The following is a 25,056-nucleotide window of genomic DNA, read 5'->3' as shown; positions in this document are numbered from 1 at the left end:
GGCGAGCTCCGCCTGCCGGGCGGGAGGACCGCGACCGCACCAAGCGGGCTCCTGCACCCCTAGCGCTGCAACCCCAAAGCCCCCCCTTATCCCAGCAGCACCCACGACAAAGGAGACGGAGGCACAACGCTCTGTCTAGTATTTTATTAGATTTCGTTTCCAATATGCCTGTATTGGAAGATTTAGGAGACAAAAAAGGCACAAACTCACATTTAAAGAAACAACGAGATAATCTAACCCATTCTACAAAGTGTGTGTTGCCAAAGGAAAGAGCAGGATGAACCCATCAGAACGCGTCGGGGAGGCCCAGCGGGGATGAACCCGGAGAGGTGCAGGGAGTGGGGGGGACAGAGAAGAAGCCCTGCCGAGGCCTGAGCCAGGCTGTGGCAAGGTATCTGCCTCTGGCCCCCCAAACCCACCCAGCGTGGGCTGGAGAGAGGGGCACAGCACAACCATCGCCCTAGAACAGAGAGAGAGCCCAGGGGTCCCCCCGCTGGGCAGGTTGAGGGGTTCTTGGCAAAGCTGATGAAAGACACAGCACGGAAATGCTGCGTGATCTTCACTATGCTCACTAGCAGGAACCAAGCATCGAGACTGAAAGGTCTTTATAGGATTTATCTATCCCAAGGCAGAGGGATGCTTTCACTTTGGATTAAATTGGAAAGAAAGAAAAGCAAGGGGCACAGGGAGGGGGGAAATATTCAGGCTGGAGTTCTTGGAGCTTTTTATTTCTTTCCTCCCCCCCCCCCCCCCTCCAGTTTTTCCACTAATCAGGAAAGCTTTGTGTAAAAGCTCTTACTCTGAAATCAGAGGATCAAAAAAAAGGATTGCATGGAGGAATGTAACAATCTGCTTCCACAGCGATTAGTGTCATCAGATAGAAAGCCTCTTGGATAACACAAACTGAAAGAACAAGTGTGCTATGTGTGTTCTCAGGTTGTCCTCAAGTGTAAGAATCCCTCGAAACCTAACTGACAAACAGGAACAGAAGTCAGTGCATAAATTCTGTTAAAAATACTTTGAACTGAAAGAACCAGAAGAACTGGGGCCTACACTCCTAGAATACTTCTTGAACAGCTATAGAAGACGCCATGAAACATCCTGGTCCCAAATAATCCTCATAGATTAAAATTTAGTTTCTTCATCTATTTTACAATAAATGTGTTTGTTGCTTTTGTTTGTTTGTTTGTTTACATCTGCCTGGTGAGACTGCTAAAAAATCCCTCAAACCCCACCCCCACCCCACAAAACCGTCTGAGGTCACTGAGAAGAGCCTGCCAGAGTTACTGGTACGATTCAGAGCTTATTGCACTTAGACATGAGTAAGGCAAAATAACAAACTAAAAATAAGGGGATAAACTGCCCCCTCCCCAGAAACCAAGCGCCATCCTCTTCCCCCTCCAGAGCACGCCTCATCTTCCCTCACACGGGAAACAGCTCAGGTCCCAGCACATCCTTGCCCAGCGTGGCATGGGATCCTTTCAGGATCTCCTGCTTGCAGGAATGTGAAGGGCTGAAGGTGTTGGGTGTATTACAGAATGCCAAGACGACTCCTCAAAAGTGGTGGTACACCCACGACTGTGTTTGGCATTCAGTGTTTCACGTTAGTGCTGCCAAACACAGAAGGAGAAAATAAAGTGATTACTACTAGAAAGAACAAAAAACCACAAACACAAAAAGAAAGAAAAACCAAACATTGGGCCTTAAGCACAAGCAAAGAAATTGTTTTGTTGGTTTTTTTTTCCTCATATGTATTTAGTAAAGCAGCATTTCTTCGATCCTGTTCTGCTTATTTGATTGTCTAAAGCTGATATCAATATAAGGACAGCTACAGTAAGTATTTGGGTTTATTAAATAACTGGATCTCTTCATGTTTTTGAACAGTATCCTCTATGATCTAGAGCAACTGACAGATATCCTAGAAAACAACTGCAGGACTTTGTTGCCTTTTTTCATAGCACAGAAGGAGATAATTTCAGTCAGTCTTGCAACGGGAAGAATATTATTGCTGAGCAGAACCACCAACCCAGGCACCTGGATGTAATCAGATACCAAGACTTTACTTTGTACACCAGCTTTTGCTACATCCAATTTTTTTTTCCAGGGAGAATGACATTATTATCAGTCAAAATTGTTTTAGCTTTGTAAAGTATGGGAAGTCCCAGTGAACAAAGAACCAGGAAGTTGCAACATATGCCAAGCGACTTGTCATAATGATTTTGTAAGACTGACACAGACAGATGAAGGACAACACAGCTACATGGGCCCAAGGCACCATCTACCACTAAATTGAAACTCAACAGTTATGCCCTGGAAGGCCCCAGCTTGGGGATGCTGGATGCAGCTTCTGTGCAGTCTTTAATTCATGTATGCTAAGACAGAACAAAGTAATGCCGTGCAGAAGCCACAGAGCACGATTCATCGCAGACCAAGAACTATATCTGGCTACTCCTGATTATGTATTAAGATTACATGCCACTAAATTTCTTACCCTGGGAGCAAGGGTCTGAGCATAGCATTTTGTGGAATAGTTTTGCACTCTAAAATACAGACAGTTTCCCTCTCCAAACAGACACTCAAAGAATGGTGAAGGGGCTGGGTAGGAACAAAGGTGGCAGTTTATCCCACTTGGAAAACAAAACCAAACCAAACAAAACCCAAAAAGGAAGAAGAAGATGAAGAAAATAATCTAAGTCACCACATCACAAGACTATTTTAGCTAAAAATGTCACTTGAAAAATCAAACAGGGCCACATGGAAATTGGTCTGAACACAATGAAAAAAAACAAAACCTAACAACAAAGGAGGGAGGAGTTGTAAATACAGAGGTCTCTAAGTCACACGTCTGCGAGGAGCTGGCTCCCTGGCACACGTGCTAACGTTGGAGTGCTTAGTACCAGACGGTCTATTTGCTCACAATATTAAGGGGCACCTAGAATTAGCTATGGGAGATTTAAAATCGCCTGCCGATTGGATATAGAAAGGCTTGATCCAGAGATGGTCCGTCGGTCAAGGGTGTGGATTCCCCGGGCCTTCCTGACGACTGTCTTGCAAACTACAATAGAGACAACAGGAAAACGTTTTAGAACCACTTTGGAAGAACAAAGCGCCAAAAGAAGCGTCAGACTGAACCTTCACAATGCAAATGTGAGCCACGCTGTCGCCGGTGCAGGCAATGGCAACGCACCACAGCATCGCCACGGCTCGGCAATAATTCAGAGCAGAGTTGTTCCAACATAGCCTGGAAATGACAATCAGAAACTGTAAGGCTGACAGGCTGAGGGAGCTGGGATTGTTCAGCCTGCAAGAAAACCAGGCTCCAGGGAGACCTTATAGTGGCTTTCCAGCATGTGAAAGGGGCTACAAGAAAGGTGGGGAGAGACTTTTCACGTGGGCTTGTTGTGATACATCAAGGTGAAACGATTGAAGCGGGTAGATTCAGACTGAATGTTACAAAGAAACTCTTTACAGTCAGGGTGGTGAGACACTGGAACAAGTTGCCCCGGGAGGTTGTGCATGCCCAGTCCCTGGAAGTATTCAACACCAGGTTGGATAGGGCCTTGAGCAATCTGTCTAGTGGAAGGTGCCCCTGCCATAGCAGGGGCATTGGAACTATGATCCTTAAGGTCCCTTCCAACCCAAACCATTCTATGATTCCAGTGCTCTAATTTAAACAATCTAACAAGTCCAGATGCTGCAACGCAATCCAGAGGACCACCAACTCCTTCCTGTAAGAACTAGAGAAAATGCCAATGAAGAGGAAATTGAAAATGTATCTACCAGAAGACACTCCTTCAGACACTCCCTCACCTTGTGTTCCCCCCCTTCCACCAACCAAGCAGCATACAACAAAGACAAGCAGAGGGAAACAGTCAGTCCTCAATAAAGCTGTGGTTCTGCTCCATGCCACTCCTTCCAAGGATAGCTAGGGTGGCTTTCCAGAAAAACTATGGCTTGTCACTTGGACTTCTCTACATAAATGGACAATCTCTTATTTCTCCTTGCCTTCCCCAACATTATGCCCCAGTTTTGTATAGTGTCTAATTAAAATTTACCAAGCTGATTACACAGTTGAACAGAGTAAGGTCCAACACTCTCAGCATGTTAGCATCCAGTGCACTCTCCAGAGTACAGGACCTGGCCAAAGGCAAATTCATATATGCTCCCCTGTATATGCTCTCCCTTGCCAGATTAATTATGAGCACGCTAAACAGATTAAAAACAAGTCAAAAAGCTTTAAAATTGTCATTGCTGCTTTTCTGCAATGTACAAGGGTTGCTCCAGGCCTTGGCCCATTAGCAAATGCTCTTGACAAGCAATGTGAGAAATGCATGCTGAGCACATTCAAAAGGAATTCTCAACCTCCAAATGTATTCTGAGTATTTGCAAGTCCAACTTACTCCTTTCGGGACTGACGAAAGTTTCTCTGCAAGTCATGCAAGTAACACATGCATTACAGAAATAAGAATAGCAGCAAAGTCTGCAAAATGTTCTAACACATTTTCCTTACACTTTTTCTTCAGAATAGTTCTGAAACAAGACAGCAAATTCACTCCTCAGCCTGTCAGCGAAAGAGCTTCACCATAAAAACAATTCAGACCACAGGGTTTGTCTGTCAGAAGCTATGAACAGGATAATTTCTTATTCAAATATATGGTTTTTTTCCCCCCTCCTAAACAGAGCAATACAGAGTTCTGTTAAACTCCCTTGATACCTACAGTGCACAGGGAAGAAGTCACATTAGTCATCTGCAGCCGACATTCCTTTCAATGGATCTTTTTCTCTCATCTAGAAGAGGAAAACACTGTTCAAGTATTGATTCTTACAATGGCAGTACCTCAAAATGTATTGGTATGGAATACATTCAGCTGCCTCCTTTATGTAAGGGCCTGATTACATCTGAGCATCCTGAAGCAGCATTTGTGCACATGCACGTGCAGGCACCATTTCTGGTTAAGCTGCAGGTCTGCTAGGGATCAGGAACCATTATCCAAAGGACAGAGTGTACACAAAACTATAATGAAATATCCTGAGGCATGAAGGAAGAGAAGGGTGCAGCGCAGGACACAAATCACAGAACAATGTACTCATTATTACCAAATTCCTGTTTCTCATAGTAAGCACCCTGTTACATGCCTCCCCCCCCCCACCTGCTTATGATACTTTGAGCTAAAAATCCTTTTACTGAACTGGTTTGGAGGAACTAACAAGGACAAAAATGATCATTCAGCTTTGGGTAAAAGCTAGCAGAAGATATTAAGGCAGTAAATAAATCATTGCCACTCATACCCTCATTACCTGTGGTTCAATACATTTATTGGCTCAACAACAAACAGAAGGAGAAGCCCATAATGATTAGAAGGAGATGCCAGCACAAGAGAGTCACAGGCAATCATTCAAACCACAAGCAGCATGACCTAAATAGCAGGAGGACAATACACACTATGCTGTGACAATGCTGCAGTCTTTCCCCTCTCTACTGTACCGGATAGAAAGAGTTTCTCACACAACCCACACCTGCCCTGCTTTTCCAACTGACCTCATCCAGCTGCCTCTTGGTCTCATCCTCCATCCTACGAATGTCCTCCATAGTCAGATCAACCCACTTATCCAGCCAGCAAAAGAGCTGCCGATGGAAGTTTGTGAAGAGACGCTTTTCTTGCTGCGAAAGGAGGAGGAACAGAACATGCAAGTGAGATTACTCACAGGGCAATTAATACAGATCTAAGCAGATCATAACAATTTGCAGAGATGTGTACACTGAAGAACCAGCTCCCTCGCCCACCCTTCGGTGTAACTGCCACAATTGGAAACTGGAGCTAGCTGATTTTTATTCTTTCAGCAGAATATCTGGAGCCTTGAATCCCCAGAGAAATGCCTTTCTTTTTTTCTAATCAAGCCCAGACAGCAGCCTGCACAGTGCACTGACAGAATTAGTGAATGCTTTAGTAATTTCCTTTGATTTGACAATATTGTTCCGACAGCATAAAGTGCTCCAGGTTGGGTTTACTTAAGAGCACAATAGTTGGCCTGAAGGTGCAGAAAATAGGAGAAAGAGAATAAAAGTATTTTTAAAATACTGCTTGGCTCAGTAATAACTGGAGGTTGACATGCAGAATAGGATAGAACAGAATTAACCAGGTTGGAAAAGACCTTTGAGATCATCGAGTCCAGCCTGGATGTTAGGAAGAAGTTCTTCACAGAAAGAGAGATTGGCCATTGGAATGTGCTGCCCAGGGAGGTGGTGGAGTCACCATCACTGGAGGTATCACAGTATCACTTAGGTTGGAAAGGACCTCGAGGATCATCAAGTCCAACCTATCAACACAGACCCCATGTCTAGACCATGGCACCAAGTGCCATGTCCAATCTCCTCTTGAACGCCTCCAGGGTCGATGACTCCACCACCTCCCTGGGCAGCCCGTTCGAATGACTCGCTCGGTGAAGAACTTCCTCCTCACCTCGAGTCTAAACCTCCCCTGGCACAGCTTGAGACTGTGTCCCCTTGTTCTGGTGCTGGTTGCCTGGGAGAAGAGACCAACCCCTTCCCGGCCACAACCACCCCTCAGGTAGTTGTAGAGGGCAATGAGGTCACCCCTGAGCCTCCTCTCCTCCAGGCTAAACAATCCCAGCTCCCTCAGCCTCTCCTCATAGGGCTTGTGTTCAAGGCCTCTCACCAGCCTTGTTGCCCTTAGGAAGAGTGTTTAGGAAGAGACTGGATGGGGTGCTTGGTGCCATGGTTTAGTTGATTAGATGGTGTTGGATGATAGGTTGGACTCGATCTCAAAGGTCTCTTCCAACCTGGTTAATTCTATTCTATCATCCAGCACCATCTAATCAACTAAACCATGGCACCAAGCAGCCCATCCAGCCTCTTCCTAAACACGTCCAGTGATGTACCTATCTTACTTCCTTCTTCTACAGTGACCTAAAAAGCATCTAAACTTGTTTCCCACTGTTGAAAGCCTTTCAGCAAAGGTAACTAACATGCATAAGCTACTTCAAGTTAGGAGCAATTTACTTCTGTTTGATAGGAGATAAGCTAGATAAAACAATTTTATCAGACAGGGGTATACAATGGTGTACCCTGCCTCTTGGAAAGTCCTCATTAAGGAGGGACATGCCAATTTCACATTTATGGTTTCACATCTGATAACCTGCTCTCATCAAGAGCAGCTCGACTAATGTGATGCAAATGTGTAGCTGAAGAGAGACTCTTAAAGGGATTCAAGTTACTCCTTTGTTCAGGGCTTTTGTTACAGGTATTTCAAATCCTGCAGCAGCACAGTCATTCCCCCTCAGAGTTATCTGTAAATTACATCACCAGGGAGTTGCTTTTGCAGGAGCAGCACTCTAGTTTATCAATATTAACCACTGCCAAGGCTCCCCGGTCTGAAGTTGTAAGCACTTGATGAGCATGGCCTGGAAAACTGCACATACTGGTTCCTAGGTCTGGCATCCTGCTGCAGTTCATGGCTTATGAACTGAAAAAAACTCTCACAGAAAAAGCTCTTCTCAGGGTACCAATTACTCGTGCTTTAAGTTAATAAAGTTTCCCACCATTTGCTTGTTTTTTAACACAGTTTTTTCAAGCAGCAGACTAGGAGAGGAAAACATGACTAGAGCTCTAGGACTTGCCAGAAAGATCCTCAGCTGATTGGGATCAGATAACTGAAGCCATAGCTCTCTCTCCACAAAAACACGTATACTAGAGTTATTTTGGTCAGGGGCAAGACATGCATGATCTCATCATTCACTAATCAACCACCAAATGACCACAGTTCTCAGGCTGATCTTTTAAGGAACACAAGACAGCTAGTTTAGCTTCACAGATCAGAGTAAGAACATTTTAATAGCTTGTTCACAGAACAATCAGCCAGCCCTGCCCTTGGATTGAGTCATCAGCCTTTAACCAATTGCAGTACAGCAGGCAGAGGCCTTGGCTGCATTGCCTGAGCTAACCTGACAGAGTTTCAAGTTAGTACCTCCAGGCAGGACACATCAGAAGCAGCTGATGCCTCTCTCTCCTCACTTACCTTCTGTATAAAGTTCTCAACTTTATTCTGCAGACCCCACCACTTGAACTTGACCGTTACCAGTTTGTAAGCACACATGTATGGGCAATCTGTCTGCTTCCCCAGCTCCTTCTGCAAAGACACAAGGGTGTTCCTGTCAGGTCTCACTACCTATACTCCAGACAGGTGAGCTGATACAGCTCCTGAACTCATGCAATACATACCTTCCAGTTGGGACCCAGAGGTCCACGTCCAGTCTTGACAGACTTAAATTTTGCTGGATCTTCTTCTGCCTTGTAATCCTATTGGACAGACACACCAGATTAAACAGAAATTATCCTACTGTTACCCAGCTGCTCCCTGTCACAAAGGATTTATTTTTCTGGTGGGCAAAGACTAACCTCTAACTGCCTTCTCAAGAGCTACTGTTTTCAGACTTCAACATAAGGTCAGGCACTCTTACAGGAAACATTTCTCCTTCCTGTGCTGTGTCCTAGACCTATGTGAAGAAGTGGTAACAAATTGATATGACCTTTGCAAGGACTGCTTTGGGGTAAGACTATCAGATGTGTAAACCCTCAGGATAATTTTTTTCACAACCAATTGTTCTTTGGGATCTGAACACTTCCTCTGTGCTCTCTGGAGCTGTGGTATGTAGCAGAAAGAAACAAGCACCAGTGATACCTCTTACTGCACAGGATTTGCAGCATTCCCTTCCTACATCTGGGATTAAACTGGGGTGTGTACTCTACTCCTACCCCCAGTACAATTAAAATGAAAACAAACTCAAATCATCATCAGTTTAGTACCAAAAGTGACCAGTTGGAAACACCATCTTCAGGAGTCTTCTGCCCCAGGTGAATTCTCCTTGCTCATTGAAAGCATTTAGTTTAGAGTAGTTTGTATTTGCAGATACAGCTTAGTACCTGCCTAAACTGTCAGAACCATATGCTACTCTTGTTCTACCAGTTCATCTTTACTGGATAGAAAAGCTAAAATAAGTACAACTTCTGGTTTAATCCTCTAGGCCAAGATTGAGAAAGGTCAATTAGTCATACTTGAATGGTATCAGAAATACTAAGTGGGAAAATGCAAACAACATTCCATTTTTATGCAGTTGGATTTTTTTCCAGTGCAGTACTGCAACATCCCCCTCTTCCAGTAACTGCAGTGATTCTTAGGACAAAGTATTAGCTGCATGGTTTCAAAATACACTGCAAAGCCATAGGCCAGTTTCAAAAGGAGGCAGTTTAAAAAAGGTCCTGTATGGAAAGAGCAGTGCTATTTCTTGCTATTCAAGCATTAGGATCAGCTGCAGTGCTGCAGACCTGCATATTTAGACTAATATGCACTGCACAGCCAGACAACATGTTTCACAGATAGCACTGGCATAGCTTAAGGAGTGCCCTTCCTCCTCTTCACATCCTCCTGTTTGCTCTGTTTCATGCAACCAGCTCTGTGAACACAGTTTGTACATTAACCCTCTTTTAGCACAAGGCCTCCCACACCAGGGAGCTCTTACCCACCTACCATACCTTGGGAAGTACTTGACTCCGATCAGCAATGTCTATATAAATAGCTTCTACATTCTTCCATACATCTGGCTCCAGTTTATGGACCTGCAGTGAAAGTACCAGGCTAATATAAATGACTCAACCACAGAACACACCCATTCTAAAGATGATAAAGAGCCAGAGATGGAGACACCCAGTGCTCCCCTTCCACCTCCAGAGAGGACACCATGGTAGACACACAGTAAGAGAGCTTCTAAAGAAGGAAAGGTACTCATGCAGAACAAGGGTTTGGGGGACAATTTTATTCAGCACGAGAAGCCCACAGGAGGGAGTCACTGCCCTGCTACTGCAATGAGCATTTCAAACCCAGGAACACAGCAAAGAGACAGTTCCACACAGCAGTTCTCTCATCTAGCATGGAAAGCAGCACTGTGACATTAAAGAGATGAATAAAATACACAACACAAGTACTTACATTCTCTTGTGTTCCAAGATCTGATTTATGCCAAGTTTCAATTTTGATCAGGAAGTCATCCTTCATATACTCATTCTGTCACCAAAATAAAGCTTCTTGTTAGTCTTTGGATATATAACTTGTCATCTTATTAGCTAGCTAAGCATAAGAAAAGTCAACTCAAAGAATTACAACTTGATTGGGGGCTGACTTGGGGAACTTCAGAATCATCTGTAAACACATCATTGCTGTTAGCAAAACTGCTTGATCACTAAACAGGTAAGTTCAGACAAACCACAAAGTACTCATGGGGGAAAAGAAAGAGTAAGTTCCACTGTTTTAGTGAAACATTTGCTTATAAATAGCTTTCTCTTTAAAGGACAGTATCTGCCACTCCATTTAGTTTGGAAGGAGCAGCATAAGTTAACCAGGCAGAATGTTTTTTCCCCCAAAGAGATTACTGTGTAGCACTGAGTACATGTGGGGATGCAGCTCTTCAAATGACACTGGAGAGGGAAGGGACAAGCAGCACAGCTTCGCTAAGTGAGCAAAAAAAAAAAACTATTTCCATTTCTCATTATTAGTGTGAGTAGAAAAGGAGTTCCAAAGGTAACCCTATCTTCCCTCAAGGGAGTAGAAACAAAAGCACGAGCCAGTGAAACACTCAGCACAGAAAAAAAGGAAATATCAAATTCAGAAGACAGATTACTCCAAAGGGACATCATGGTACAAGCTAACTTTCTTTTCATCAGTTTATGTAGGCACTGGTAAAGCTGAGCACTGGTGCAGTACAGAAAGATCCCTGTCCCTGGTTACAAATTGTTTCTGGATATGCCACAGTTGGTACAGAGGTTTAATCTACAAGATCTTACAGTGACAAAAGCTGAAGTACCTTTAGCTCAGATTAAGCCAGAGCACTTCATTTCAGACATTACACATGCTTCCATAGATCATCAGTAAAAACAATACTTACTGTAATAACTGCTCCAAGAAATCAACACATGAAAAGAAAGAGATACAGTACTTTAGTGAAAAAAGAATATACAGCAACCATTGCCCTCCTCCCACGACCAGCAAAACAGGGACACCTTCAGCTACCCAGGGGGGCTGCTGATACTACTGAGGAAAAAAACACTGGAAGTCTATAAAAATCAGCTAACCTCACCCCCTTCTCTCTCCTCCAGAAATTCTCAGAGGAGGAGAGACCCAGAGGAGCAGCAATTAATTATGTACTGCCACTTCTGCTCTCTGGACCTGGGCCAGCTGGATGAGAAGATGGAATAAGTATGTTCAGCTGACAGCATTTTACCAATCCTTTCTCAGCTTGCAGTTGAGAAACACCTCTGTAGTTCTGAAGCAAACACATGCTGGACTTCAGGCCAGTGCAGACCTCATCACTCCTGCACGCAGTAACCAGACCCTCTACATCTCCACTGCTCATGGTAACTAAATTCCCTGGACAGTAAGGCTCAATTATTCAACACAGAAAAGCAATTAAAGATCCTGTAACAGTCAGCATCTGCTCTACCTGAGCCATCAGAGGACATTAGCAACTCGACTCAAGAATAAGGATGTCTGAAGCTAGAGCTGAACTTCACTGGTTCATTCTGAAGTTTAACATGAGGGGTTTATAAAGGAACAACTTTGCTTTTAAAGGTACTATTACATTTTTGTAGGTTTCCAACATACTGCAGGCAGTATCATCCTGTATCACCTATCACACACATCCAGCCACCTTAATTGCCTGCTGCTAGGTCTTGGACTCTTCTAAACCCTGACAATTTGACAACTGCTTTTTTACAACAGCTCACAGAAGGCTAATTATTTAGGCTGACATGTTGGGGTGGAGGGAGAGAACAAGCAATCAGAGCTGAGGCCAGTTTTTAGAAGGCTGAACTTCACCCCAAAGAACACCTCATTATTTCTTCAAGAAGGAGGTGTTTTTTTTTTTCCCTGTTAGTCCAAACAAAGTACTGAAACCAGCAGCAATTACAAACCAGAGCCTTCCAGCCTTCCCATGACTATGTGCAGCTGCCATAAAACAGGTCCCTTCACCTTCATAAATTCTTCTCTGTGGGGAGGATTCCTCTTTTGTAAAGAAATTAATCTCTTTAGAAATGTCCAATAGAACTCAGATACTCAGCTTGCTACAAATTAGGGCCTACACTTGAGGTGTTAGAGCAGCAACTCCTACACGTTTCAGGTGCAGTTATAACTTCTCAGTTTCTTGACACTTGGCCACAGGCCATGCTGACATTTAGATGAGTAGAACACACATCAAACTGCTTTTCTAAAAAACATTTAAGGAACATTAATATTTCAGTCAGACTGCAGAAAACACTCTTCTCTCTGGCACCAGCCTACAGCTCTAACTGCTAGGCAATCCTCACTTCATTTTCACTGTACAAGCTGCAAGTGCATAGGACAATCTCATTTACAGCTCATACTCTCCAAGGAGCAAAGTGAGGCTTCCACTCAAAGTAACACAAACCAAACATATTACAACATAAACAAGTGTGCAGAACTGCAGAAAATTATCAGCCAGGCATTTAAATTCCCTCAATCTGTGGCACTTGGTTGTTGATGGTGTATAATAGGCATTATCAATGTAATAATGAAGGTTTTTTTCAGGAGACAGAGGGAAATATAAGAAGAATGATCTTGTATAATTAGAAGTAATACCACAAGGCTCAATTAACTGTAAGTATGGCTTTATTCACATTTCAAAGAGGGATTTGGAGGTGCTGGAACGTGTCCAGAGAAGGGCCACAAGGATGATCAGAGGGCTGGAGCACCTCTCCTATGAGGACAGACTGAAGGAGTTGGGGCTGTTCAGTCTGCAGAAGAGAAGGCTCCCAGGTGACCTAATTGTGGCCTTCCAGTGTCTGAAGGGGGCCTACAGGAAGGCTGGGGAAGGACTTCTCAGGATCTCAGGTAGTGATAGGACTAGGGGGAATGGAATGAAGCTGGAGGTGGGGAGATTCAGGCTAGATGTGAGGAGGAGGTTCTTCCCCATGAGAGTGGTGAAGCCCTGGAATGGGTTGTCCAGGGAGGTGGTCAAGGCCCCGTACTTGGAGGTGTTTAAGCCCAGGCTGGATGAGGCTCTGGGCAGGCTGATCTAGTGTGGGGTGTCCCTGCCCATGGCAGGGGTGTTGGAACTAGATGATCCTTGGGGTCCCTTCCCACCCTGACTGATACTATGATACTATGTAATAGCTGGTGTGCATGTAAGCCATGCTCCAGAGAGCAGCATGCTAATATCACTTTGGGACAGGGAGGCAGAGGCATAAGTACCACTAACTCCTACTCAGCCAAATCAAGTTTAGTTCTCACTGTGTCCCTGGTTCACAGGTTTCAAACTCTAGTGAGAGGGCCAAGAGCCACTTGCTGTTAGCCAGCATGGCACTTCATGTTGCACAAAGATTCACAGGACACCATCCAAGTCTTCTCACCTAAGACCAAAATACTCCAAGCATACCTCAAAGTCAAATGATAATGCACAAGGCAGCCTACACCACACACATGGGTTCTCCCCTCCTGCCCAGTACTAGCAAGTGAAGGTTTCAGCAACTTCTCTGAGTTTGCTCTTGATCCATGTCAGGCTGGCAGATTCTCTAAACAGATTTGTCAGCCTCCGCATCAAAAACTGCCTGCTGCTCCAACCCCCACAACAAAGCACTTTCTAGCTCAGATTATTTTGGTGTTTATTACAGTTGGAGGACTTTTTTTGTTTTTATGTTAGCACTTCTGAGCATAACAAACCCTGAAATCCCTTCGATTGTGCTCGAAAGTCTTCTGCTTGATTTAGCAGCACATTTTTGCCGTGAAAGCAGCATTCTAGCAGCGTGCAGCAGGAGGGTAAGGAGCTGAGAGGGATGCTAATGCCATACCTTTGCCTCACAAATTGGTGGAGAAGAAAAAGAGGAGGAGGAGGAGGATATAGGCATTATGTCTTACAAAACCTGCTGGAGCCAACTTAGTCAGCTCTGTTTCCACCATTTAAAGAACTCTTTCTGTACTTCACATGGGAACAAGCCAGACCTTTAGCAGCTAATGTAAGTAATATGCTGCAAGAATACTGCCTGCAAATGAGCCAAGTTGTAAATAACTGTTTCAAGACCTTGAATGATCATAGTATCATAGTATCATTCAGGGTTGGAAGGGACCACAAGGATCATCCAGTTCCAACCCCCCTGCCACAGACAGGGACACCCCACACTAGATCAGGCTGCCCAGAGCCTCATCCAGCCTGGGCTTAAACACCTCCAGGGACGGGGCCTCAACCACCTCCCTGGACAACCCATTCCAGGGCTTCACCACTCTCATGGGGAAGAACCTCCTCCTCACATCTAGCCTGAATCTCCCCACCTCCAGCTTCATTCCATTCCCCCTAGTCCTATCACTACCTGAGATCCTGAGAAGTCCTTCCCCAGCCTTCCTGTAGGCCCCCTTCAGATACTGGAAGGCCACAATTAGGTCACCTGGGAGCCTTCTCTTCTGCAGACTGAACAGCCCCAGTGATGTGACACAATGAGAACTTACTCTGCAGTTGATGACAGTATCTAAATTTTGTATCTGCAAAGCTCCCTCCACCAGGACTGCTGCTAGTACTGAGGTAATGTTGCCCTCCCTGCAAAGCTTCCTCCTCCTTTTAAAGCACTTCATTGCAAATTCCCTTCAGGAAATTGTTTAAGAATAAATAAATAAATAAATAAATATAATTTTCCATACTGAGTTTCAAGAAGAGTTGGAATTTTGAAGTTTACAGTTCCCATAGCAACTGTACCACTACCAAACAGCAGAAAATACATCCCTCAGGGACATAAACAGCAAAAAAAGAACCCAGCCAAAACCACTAAGTTTGGAGGCAAAGTTAAATTTGCAGTTCCTCCAGCAAAGACAACCAGAACACCACCAGTGGTTAAAGACTGCAGCTGATGACTTCAGTGAGTAAATCAGATACTACACACTCCTATAGAAAATGCACAGCTTCCACAGCCTCACCCCAGACTTTGCAGTGCTCACTTTAAGCATGCTGGATGAGATTTGGATGTCTGTGTCAAGCCTCCAACCCAGAAGCAATAGTAGTTTTTCCTCTTCAACCTTCACTGACCTCAGATCCTGCAGCTGAGCAATTATCAATCACATAACACTTGCTCCCACAAAACTGCACTAAGCAAGAGGCAACCAAGATTTTCTCTGTTCCCCTCTTGCATCTTCCATTGTTTTTCTCACCAGGCTATGCTGTGCTTGAGTACATAAAATTATCTCTCTCATATTCATTTCACTAGAGTTACCCATCTGTTCCTTTGGTAGCACTAACATCCATTTCTTGGTCTGTTCTCTTCCACTGTCATTCATTTAGCAGCACCTCAGACAAGGGCATTTAATTCCATGGCATTATATTTTGCTTTTCCTGGTCACAGAAGGGCTTAGAGAACAGAAATCCAAGATTTAAGAGCTGAAACAGCTTTCCTGCTGGCTGCCTCCTTCCTTATCCCCTCCTACCCACCCCTGCACCCCCATGAAAGCCAGCAGTGCTCAGTCCTTCCCAACACACTCACCAGTTCTGCAGTAGGGATAGGCATTCCATGCTTTTTCATGGATATTCAGAGCTCCTTCAGGGGCCAGCATTCTCACAAATGTTGGCACTTTGCTGCAGAATTTGGAAATGGAAAGAAGGGCACTGATAAGAACTACATGTAGAAAGATCTGTGGCCCAGACACTCTGAGGTAGCGTGAGCACCACCTGAAATGCAGACACCAGAGACCTCCACATGTCCACACTGGTCCCCACCCCCAGCAGAATGATTTCCCAAGGCTGCTGAATTGGAGAGCTTGTTCTAAACCTTCATATAATGAAGGAAAATAACAGAAGTGATTTAAGAAAAAGAAGGAGGCTGAAAATAGGTTGAATTCTAGGAGGCATTTTGCTCTTTAGCCAAATTCAAGTATGAAAATGCTGAGTAACAGGATCATATTTGCTTTGAAAAGCTCAGAGCCTGCCGTTCTTGGGACAACAGCCATGCTTAGAGAGGTGGACAGGTGCACCAGTACTGCTCACTTCCAGCTGTGCCCTGTGTCAGCTGCTGTTATGTTCCTCTTACCTCCATGTCTTTCAGCCTTTACATAATCTTTGATTTATACAGTTGCTCCAACCCTGCTGTGTCTTCCTCCACTCCTCTTACCCGAGGAGCCTTGCCCAACTCTGGGAAGAAAGAGTTTCACATACCTCTGTAAGTGGTAGATCTTGTGTGTGTACTGCCCACGCTCTCCATCTCTTTCATAGGGTTCATTCACCAGGACCTCCACTCCTTCACCTCCACCAGTTTCATTTTTGCTGGCTTCTGCCACAGAATACAGCTGGCCCACTTGATACTAAAGAAGTTGAAGGAATATTATTGTGATAGCTCTAATTTAGCAGAAGTAATAACTTGACCAGAAGAAGTAAGGGACACATTTCTTATCTGGGAAGGAGGCAGAGAAAAGGACATCCACTTCAGTGTCCAGATAAGCAGCTCATTTAATTTCATTTTGATACAGAAAGCTTGCACAGTAGTTAGGAGGAAAGCACTGCCAACAGGATAGTCACGGAATCCCAGCATGGTAAAGATTGGAAGGGACCTCTGGAGATCATCTAGTCCAACCTTCCTGGTCAGGACAGAGAACTTCACATTGAGTTATTTGACAAAATGCGGGGTAGGAGGGCAGTGAGTGAAGAACTGCAGAAGGGACACAGAAGATCAAAGGTACTTGCACCATCTAAGTATTCTGAGAAACGTACTTGTTAGATGTGCACTGCTGAGAAGCCCAAAGTCAAAGACGAGCATCCCTCAAGTGCAGTTCAAATAAAACTAAGTAAGAACCTTGAAGTAAGGAAGGTATCTCCACCAGCTGGCTTTCCAGTGAAGTGTTGCTGCCTCTTAAGGCTGAATATACTGAAGTTACCCTTCTTGGCCTTTATGGCAAAGTCTACTGACATACTAACATGCTTAAACCTCTCTTGTCAAGATTGACACCACGATCATATTAGGTCCTTTCTCTTCAGTGAACATCCATTTTCCTTCTGAACCTACCTCAAATCCTGTCAGGTCCTCTACAATCAAGCCTTTTCTTCCTTCTCAACTGTCTTTTTCCAATCCCAAACAATGTTTTGCTTCCACATAACTAACTCCATCCTGAAAACTTTATCTAATGCAACAACTGAACCAGCTAGTGTCCCAGATGACCAGCTGATCCATGCTGTCACTGTTCCCCTGTCAGCTTCACTTTGGGTTGGGCTTTTTTTGGTGTCACACTTCCTCTTGGCCATGATCTTAAATTGCTAACAGGGAGAACACAGAATTTCTACATGCAGTGAAATTCTTACCACAGGATCATTTCCCAGAAGCCTCAAACTCAAGCTACTTGATACTAAACAAACTCTTTCAAAAGAAGCATGCCCGAATGTTTCACAGGGAAGAGCAGAAATGAAAATGAAGAATGTGAGCAAAAGAGAAGATTCTCTGCAGAGAATGTAAAGATTAATACACTTGTCTCTGTGAGGTACAAAAAGTGCTCAAAAGAAACATGATCAAATGAGGAAAATTCACACAGGTCTCTCAAGTGAAGTCTGGTGAGCAGCTAAAGTTTGAGGATGAAGCAGCTAAGGCACTAAGTCAAAAGAAAGAATTCAATCTTAAACTTTTCAGAAGCAAAGCAGCATTAACAGCAACTATTGCCACAGGCAGTAGAGAGAAGCAGTCTGAAAAGATAATCCACAAAGTGTCGGGCTTCAGAAGTGCAATATCAACCCCCAAAAACCTGCAAAGCACAACCACAAAGCAGTGGAACACTGTTCAGGCCTTCTTCCTGATCCCCAGCATAGGGTACATGCACCAGAATCAGCAATAGCTTTTGCCACTCCCTGCACTGAAACCCAGACTGGAAAAACAGAACAGTGGACTGAGCTGACCACCCAGGAGCACTGCACTGGGCTGGGACACCTTCAGCAGTGAAAATCTCTACAGTGCTTGAATTTCATTGCCAGAGCATGCCAAATAAAAACAGTACCCAAGATACATGGTGTTTTGTACCATCTGGTGCTAACAAAGACTAAGAAAATATTTATTCCAATTGGAAGAGTAGTAAATGGCAAGCCCAAGTAATAAGGGCAGATATCCTAGCCTCAGTTAATCAGGGGCAGGGCCAAAAGCATACCAGACTGCTGCTGAGCTAAGAGCAACCGCTCTGCTGGATCTCCCCAGGAGGTACTGGCCCATGTTATACAAGCCCCTGCATTTGGCTCCACAGCTTCTGCACTGGCACCAGCAGGTTTGGTTTCAAGTCTGGATTTTGGGCTGCAATACAACTCTCTGCCTTCTGACATTTCATACACCATGCTGTTTTCCATATAACTCTCTGCCTTCTGACATTTCACACACCGTGCTGTTTTCCTTACAACTCCCTAGAGATGACCCACAGAAAGCAGAATACTCACCTCCCTCTAGGAGAGCAAAACAAGAGTTGTGAAATCTTAGAAGCAAGTTGATTTAGTGGAGCTAGAGCCACACGTACACTCATAAAGAAGAAAGCTTATCATGAGTTTGGCAACTGCAGCATTAGAGGGGAGAACTGAATGGCTTTGCAAGTCTCAGGACAGGTCTCCAGAGACACAAACTAATTCATCTCACTAACAGTCTCTCATTCACTCCTTCTCCCTTTTCAAGCACTTGGGTCAAAGTGCAGACACTAAGAGGATAAGCCCTTTGGTTTGGCATCTTCACCATTTAATCTCCCCTGTAATTTCTGATCCTGTAATCGCATTGATAAAAGAGGAAAAGGCCCAAATAAAACGGTCCCAATGAACAAATCCCACAGCACCTGCCTGCAACAGTTAATAGCAAAACAGATTCTGGCTCCATGAAGCCCCAAGTGTCAGACAGACCTATCCTTGCAGAGCTGAGAGCTCAAAACCCCTCTTTTTTTCCAGAAGTCATTCCTCTTGATCCGTGCCACCACACCTGACATCTTATCTTCATTACACCAAACTTCTTTCAGGAGGCCTGATCTCAGTGCAGCCATCTTCAAGAAGTTACTTTCCTGAAAGCAGCTTTGAACACAACTAATAAATAAAAGTCCTTTGTGTCTGGCAAGCTCCTTCCCATGTGAGAGGCACAAAGAGCCAGCACAGAACGTGTACACACAGCTCTAATCCATACCAGCATTAAAAAGTAGCAGCTGGCAAGACACCCACACGGCTGCTCAAGTCCACACTCAGAAAGCTGGCCCTGTGCAACTTGACACTGGTCAGAGTGCAAGAGTACAGGTTAGCACCCAAGACACAATCACTTTTTTTTTTCCCTTTCTGTTCCCTGCACATCTAGAACAACACAGGAGTGCAGCTTGCAGCCTGCATTTGAGCAGGACCACGTTTTGGCAGAGTTTCCTAGTAGAAGACAGACTGCTACAGTCTAACTCCTACATCTCAGCCTTCAAGTTTTAGTCATCACCAAGGCTCTTCTTCCACCGTTTTGTTCCCATCTTAGCAGTCCCTTGGTTAACTATTCAGCACTAATCTCTTTATTCATTAAGTCACATGTCCCTGACCACTACTTTTCTCTTTAATTCCTAGTTAAGCTCCGTATGCTAGGGGTGAAGGGGCAGAACACAGAATCTCTGGCATATCACAGAAAACCACAGGAGACTCCTTCAGCTCTATTACAATGCCTCAAAGTCATCATTCATTTCCTCTCCTATCTTACACATTGGCATCAGACTTTTGGCAACAATTTGCATGCAGAAGGTGTGAGCTTTTAAGTCTTTCAAGCAAAAATTGCCCATGTTCAAGTGAAATCAGAAGTCCTCTTGCTAGCCAAAGACACTTAATGAGCAGCTACCCGGTCAAGAGCCACAACGAGCCTCCAGAGTCCTGTTGAAGAGTTTAATGCACAACAAAATCCTTGAAAGCCATGATGTTTTAACAGCTGTTTTGTAGTGCAGACAGCAATGTAGTGACCAAGTGATGCGCAGATGTGTCAGCATCTTTCCACACAGGAAGAGCGATGAAGCAACACACAAACCCAAAGCAGCAGTCATCCTCTGAGTCAGTGCTGGAAATAACCTTTCTTCTTAAGCATACCTTGAAAACCACCACATCACGGAAGTATATATGCAAACCTAAGCAAACTCCAGCACTCCTCCTGCTGAGGGAAGTGGTTCCCACCACTTGAGAACCACCACACCCTGAAATGGGGCATCACTAGGGGGACACGGTAACAACATGCAAGTTTTGGGAGAAACCAAGTTTGCTGAAGTTGGTGGTCTACCTGCAATCCAAGCACACTGAGGTGCTCTCCCTAGTATTTTCATTCCTTCTCTTCTAATTGCTTTTTTAATCTGCTCTTCACTTTATAGACTTCTCAGTAGGCTACTCAACTCTGGAAATCCTGTGATCCAGAGGAGAGGAACATACCTTCTGAAACAGACAACCCCAGGGCATCCTCAGACAAAGAGGTTGCTAGAGACCCACAGATTTACACAGTGCCTGAAACCTCAGCTTTCCACACAGGCAGCCTACACACCAGGCTCAAATGCCTGGCACTGAACAGCCAGCCAGGGAGGGAGAAGAGCATAGCAAGGGACTCGCTTTAACTGGATGAAGGTTAATCCTAGTATCATAGAACTCAGAAAAACCCTCTGCTGGGCTCCATCCAGTCTAACCCACTCAAAGAAACAATCTGTATACTGATGCTATGACTTTCTCTTCACATGGCTGGATACCTAAAAGGCATACCACTACAAGGCACAGCTCCTGTTATTCAGGCTTAGGTCTTTTGTTTATTGAGCTCTGGAGTACCTGACCATTTACCCCAAACTTTCCCTGACTTGCAAATTTGCACCCTTCGCTTACTTGACAAAGCTTATTCTGTTAGTCCTTTCTTTGTCAAGGATTTCCCCACACTTAGGCACAATAAAAGAGCCAAACATTCCTCCTCTAATACTTTAGTGAGACTTTTGTTAAACTGCTTGAAACAGACTCAAGCATATAAGCTACAGGTAAAGAGTAAGCAACAGACAGACTTTGAGCATTAACGGTCTCATTCTTGCACCAACATACACCTAAAACCACTTTCCATCAGCATGTGATGCCTGTCACAGCAGACTGATCCACAGGACAAGAACTCAGCTTAGACATCACTTCTCTTTTACGAGCCAGCCTCATGGCTGCAGCAATGCACCACATCAAGCTCCAAGCTGTGCTCTGTCAAAAGAGAAGAGTTATAAACGGATATGCTTAAGGCTGTGCTGCCATGATCTGGCTCAGTGCTGTCTCTGCCACAGTAGCTGCTATGTTCACTTTTCTTTCCCTTGAAAAAGAGGGCTGTTATCACAGCTCTCCCTTAGAGCAGGCCCTTGATCAGAGCTCACAGACTGAAGGCTTTCAGCCAAGGATCACAAGAAAAAAAGAAAGAAAACTGAAACAAAACCAAACATCCAGAAGAAATAGCTTACTACAGAAATGCCACAGACTCAGTCACTCAAATTTCTCATGTACCTCACTAGTATGAACATGTTTATATGATCAGATTGTCTGCAAGAGCGGTAGGAGGAAGGAAAGGCAAGCTGCAACTCCCAGAGAAAACAGCAGGGAACCAGACAGAGACTTTGCACAGCCATTGATGGGCAGTTTGGCAATCTAAAGGACTGTCACCATTAAAAACTACATTTCTTCTCTCAATTAAAGCTTTAGCAGAACAAAAAGAACCTTTTCTTCCTGCAAAAGTTAGAGAAGACAAGTCTTAAAGAGCCCCAAGTAAGATATATACAATCCTGCTTTTGCTGTACCAGCCTCACAAACCAGAGGAAATTGTGGCTCTTTGTCCAAGAGGTTAAAACAAAAGAGTTCCAGCAAAACACAATTCCCAGTTTAAAGGGTAATTTAAATCTGTACTAAGGCTTCCTCTTCATCTCAAGAAAAACAAAACCAGAAAAGAACAACAGTATTAATCAAAAGGAAACTGCACTTGAGAACAGTCTGACAAGTCAAGATTTGTAATCAACACATCTGAAAGCACTTCATAGGAGAGACAATCAGTACCTTCAGGCCTAAAGAAATGTAATTATTTGGTCAAAACGATGGTGAATGAGTAACAGCTCACAGGGCTCCTGAAGACAGCTATGTCCTTCCCTTGCATTTTCCAGTTTTTGCTCATACAGACTGCTTTGATCACAAGCTTATTCACAGGCCTAAAGGAAGGAAGAAAGAAGAAAAGGACTTACCTCCTCCACAGACACAGGCAGGATAACACGGCTGCAAGGGAACACAGAAACAGAAGGTTAACAGAAGTCCCTGCAGCTGCAAAATCTACATGACACATTCCTCACAGCAAGGGTTACCCAGCTCTCCTCTCCCCCCAGTATTCCCAGCATCATGCTGTCATCCCTAGTGCTTACTCTTTAGTCCCAAGACTGTTTATATAAGAGCCTCAAAGTGAATCAATACATGAGAGAGCATAACTGCAATCCTATACGAAACCAGCACCACTCTCACAGACCCTGACTGGCAACACTTCACCAGCCTACAAATCCACACATCCAAACAGTTGCATGTTTCTTCTCACTCCATCCTTTCAGCAGTCACACCTGATTTCTCACCAAGCTGCTGTTAGAGCATCACTATGTGCTTCAGCAGCTTTGCAGAGGTCTCTGCTGGTCACAAAGCCACGGCATGATCTGCTCAGATGCCCTGTCCTGGTGGAAGCAGCACTGAAGAGGGCTACACAGGACGTTTTCTCGGAGCTGGCTGCAGAGGAAGGTGTTGCCATTTCTGTATGAGTCACTTTTTTTTTTTTCATGTTGTGGTTTCCTGAATACCTAAGTCAGCCAGCCAGACTACAGAGCAAGAAGTGCCACAAGTCACACAGATTTTTTTTTTTAAAGGCAAGCATTAAGATACATTTAAGGACTTGAAAACTGATAAAAATGCAGGTATGTTAAGGCCTTTCAAAAGATTGTATCTATCTCCAAAACTAGATCAGTATTTGACCTCTGCTTTCAGTAAGGATGATGTTGAAAAAAGGAACCAAAGCAAGAGACAGACATGGAAAGGAGATGGCTAAGAAATTCTCAATTCTTTGCAAATTAGTCTCAAAGAAATTAGGATGGAATGGGATCAGAGGAAAAGAAAAGTCTTGACTAATAAGCTGATTTTTAAAAGGCAATACTGGTGAAAATGTTGTTTTCTGCACTAGAGGAATGTTACCAGCAAGATGTAAGAACAAACTGTAAGAGGAGCAAAAGTTTGCAGATTATGCAAGATAACTTATGACAGCAATACTTTATGCTGGCTGCAGAGTACTGCAGAAAGAGCTACTGAGAAGTGCAGATAAAGTTCAGTGTCAACAAAACCAGAGTAAGGCACTGTGAGCACTCTTTTCCCCCGAGCACATGGGGTTAATGAGCCCTAAATTAGCAACAGCCAACAAATATCTTTGGTGTCTTTATGGAAAAGCATCTGGAAACACCAGCTCAGCAGCAGTTCAAAAGTAAACACAACATCAGAAATTAAACCACCATACACACATGCACAAAAAGACAGTCACATGCCACTGAAATCTCTCATTCATCAACATCTTGAATACTCCATATAGTTCAGGTTACTTCACCTCAAAGAGGATACAGAACAAATCAAGGAAGGCAAAAAAGATGGTAGGAGACAGGAAGAAGCTTCTCTGTGAGAAGTAGCTAGAGTAGGCTTTCCATCTTGGAAGACAAAACAGCTAAAGGGTTGAGATAGGAAGCATTAGAGTCATGAATGGTGCGGAAGTGAATGGAGAAGGAACAGAGACCGTGTCTTACAAAACACCTCAGGAAAGAATAAAAACCATTAGGCAGCAGATTTAAGACCTCAAATGTACTTCACATCATGCACACTTAAGTTAGGGGATTTCTTGCCAGTCACAAGCAGTATAACCAATTTTAAAATGGGATTGGATCAATTTGTGGAGGTCCACATGCCACTTGCTGGTGAGATATACTGAGCAACAATCATTCTACTCACCATTACATACTGTTTCCTAAAAATGTTTGCTAGAAGGCAAGATGAAAGAGGACCTTTGGGTCCAGCTGAGTATGGTATTTCTTACATAAGGGAGAACAAACAACAGAATATGGATTTCCACAGGTAGATCATGCCATCAAACATGACATTGAGTTAGTTAACTGTATCACAGTATAACTAAGGTTGGAAGAGACCTCGAGGATCATCGAGTCCAACCTATCAACACAGACCCCATGACTAGACCATGGCACCAAGTGCCACGTCCAATCCCCTCTTGAACTGGGTAACACTGTGATAGGAATGGAAGGAGGAACAAAGTAAAGGCAAACCACCAAGAAACAGGGAAAAACAACAGCTTTGGAGAAGAGTTCAAATACTTTTCTTTAGAAAATCTGGTGTAAAAAGATTGATGTAAGCGACTGAAATTCCGTTTAGGAAACCGGAAGACACTTGATGTGAGTATTATCTTTGAGTTCAACGTTCACAAAGAAGTTAAACAGTTTACAACTCAGTTAGCCTCACAAGCCAAGAACGTGGGGGATGACTAACGCTTGTAGATAGTTAGGTAATAAAGAAGGAGGATGGAAGACTACTTGAGAGGATCCAGAGGTAAAGCTTCACAGCAGCAGCAACAGAAACAGAGACTCCTAACTTTAAGACAGAACTTGATCAACTTATGAGACATTGTACAATGCAGTTGGCCTGAAAATAATGAGGAACACTTAAGATCCCTCCTAAATTAAAATTTGCCTCAAATGACAGCAAAGGGAAGTACAGCTGCAGAGAAGGTCGGTGTCATTGTCGTCACTTCACAGGAAAGGGAAGCCAGTGTCTACACTCTGATTCGCCTCAAGGTCTTCTGATGCAGCTTAAATCCAAATAAAGAGAGCAAGAAAGACCTTAACCAGCATTTCTAAACCCTGAAACCAAAGACACATAATCAACAAACTCATGCAGCCTATCTGTAACACAGATAGGTAGAACTGAAAGATAAGTCTCAAAGACTGATAGGACATCGGATGGAAATGTTAA

At 43.9% G+C, this 25,056-nt stretch overlaps 1 protein-coding gene across 1 annotated transcript; it reads right to left on the bottom strand.

The window, feature by feature from the left end:
- Positions 1-129: 129 nt before the first annotated feature.
- PITPNA (phosphatidylinositol transfer protein alpha) lies at positions 130-22,991 on the bottom strand. Its single transcript, XM_068154631.1, has 12 exons — positions 22,620-22,991; positions 22,245-22,275; positions 16,216-16,361; positions 15,548-15,639; positions 10,957-10,964; positions 10,005-10,079; positions 9,551-9,634; positions 8,240-8,317; positions 8,037-8,147; positions 5,540-5,662; positions 4,719-4,788; positions 130-3,055 (listed from the first exon to the last, which is right to left on the bottom strand). The coding sequence occupies exons 1-11, from the start codon at positions 22,817-22,819 to the stop codon at positions 4,741-4,743; spliced, it is 996 nt and encodes a 331-aa protein (XP_068010732.1). The 5' UTR covers positions 22,820-22,991; the 3' UTR covers positions 130-3,055; positions 4,719-4,740.
- Positions 22,992-25,056: the final 2,065 nt, after the last annotated feature.

The sequence above is a fragment of the Melanerpes formicivorus genome, unplaced genomic scaffold, assembly GCF_026170545.1.
Source record: "Melanerpes formicivorus ecotype bairdi unplaced genomic scaffold, bMelFor1.0.p_v2 SCAF_29, whole genome shotgun sequence".
NCBI classification, from domain to species: Eukaryota; Metazoa; Chordata; class Aves; order Piciformes; family Picidae; genus Melanerpes; species Melanerpes formicivorus.
Note: the sequence above shows the minus strand (reverse complement) of the source record. Positions and strands in the feature narration are given on the sequence as shown.

What these genes read in the sequence shown, in the direction of transcription:
- PITPNA (XM_068154631.1), bottom strand. Translation starts at nt 22,819, where the DNA reads ATGAAAAAAAAAAAAGTGACTCATACAGAAATGGCAACACCTTCCTCT. An exon ending in GATGCTCTAACAGCAGCTTG is followed by an intron (nt 22,276 to 22,619) that starts GTGAGAAATCAG and finishes GTTCCCTTGCAG; the next exon opens with CCGTGTTATCCTGCCTGTGT. An exon ending in AAGATCTACCACTTACAGAG is followed by an intron (nt 15,640 to 16,215) that starts GTATGTGAAACT and finishes CAAATTCTGCAG; the next exon opens with CAAAGTGCCAACATTTGTGA.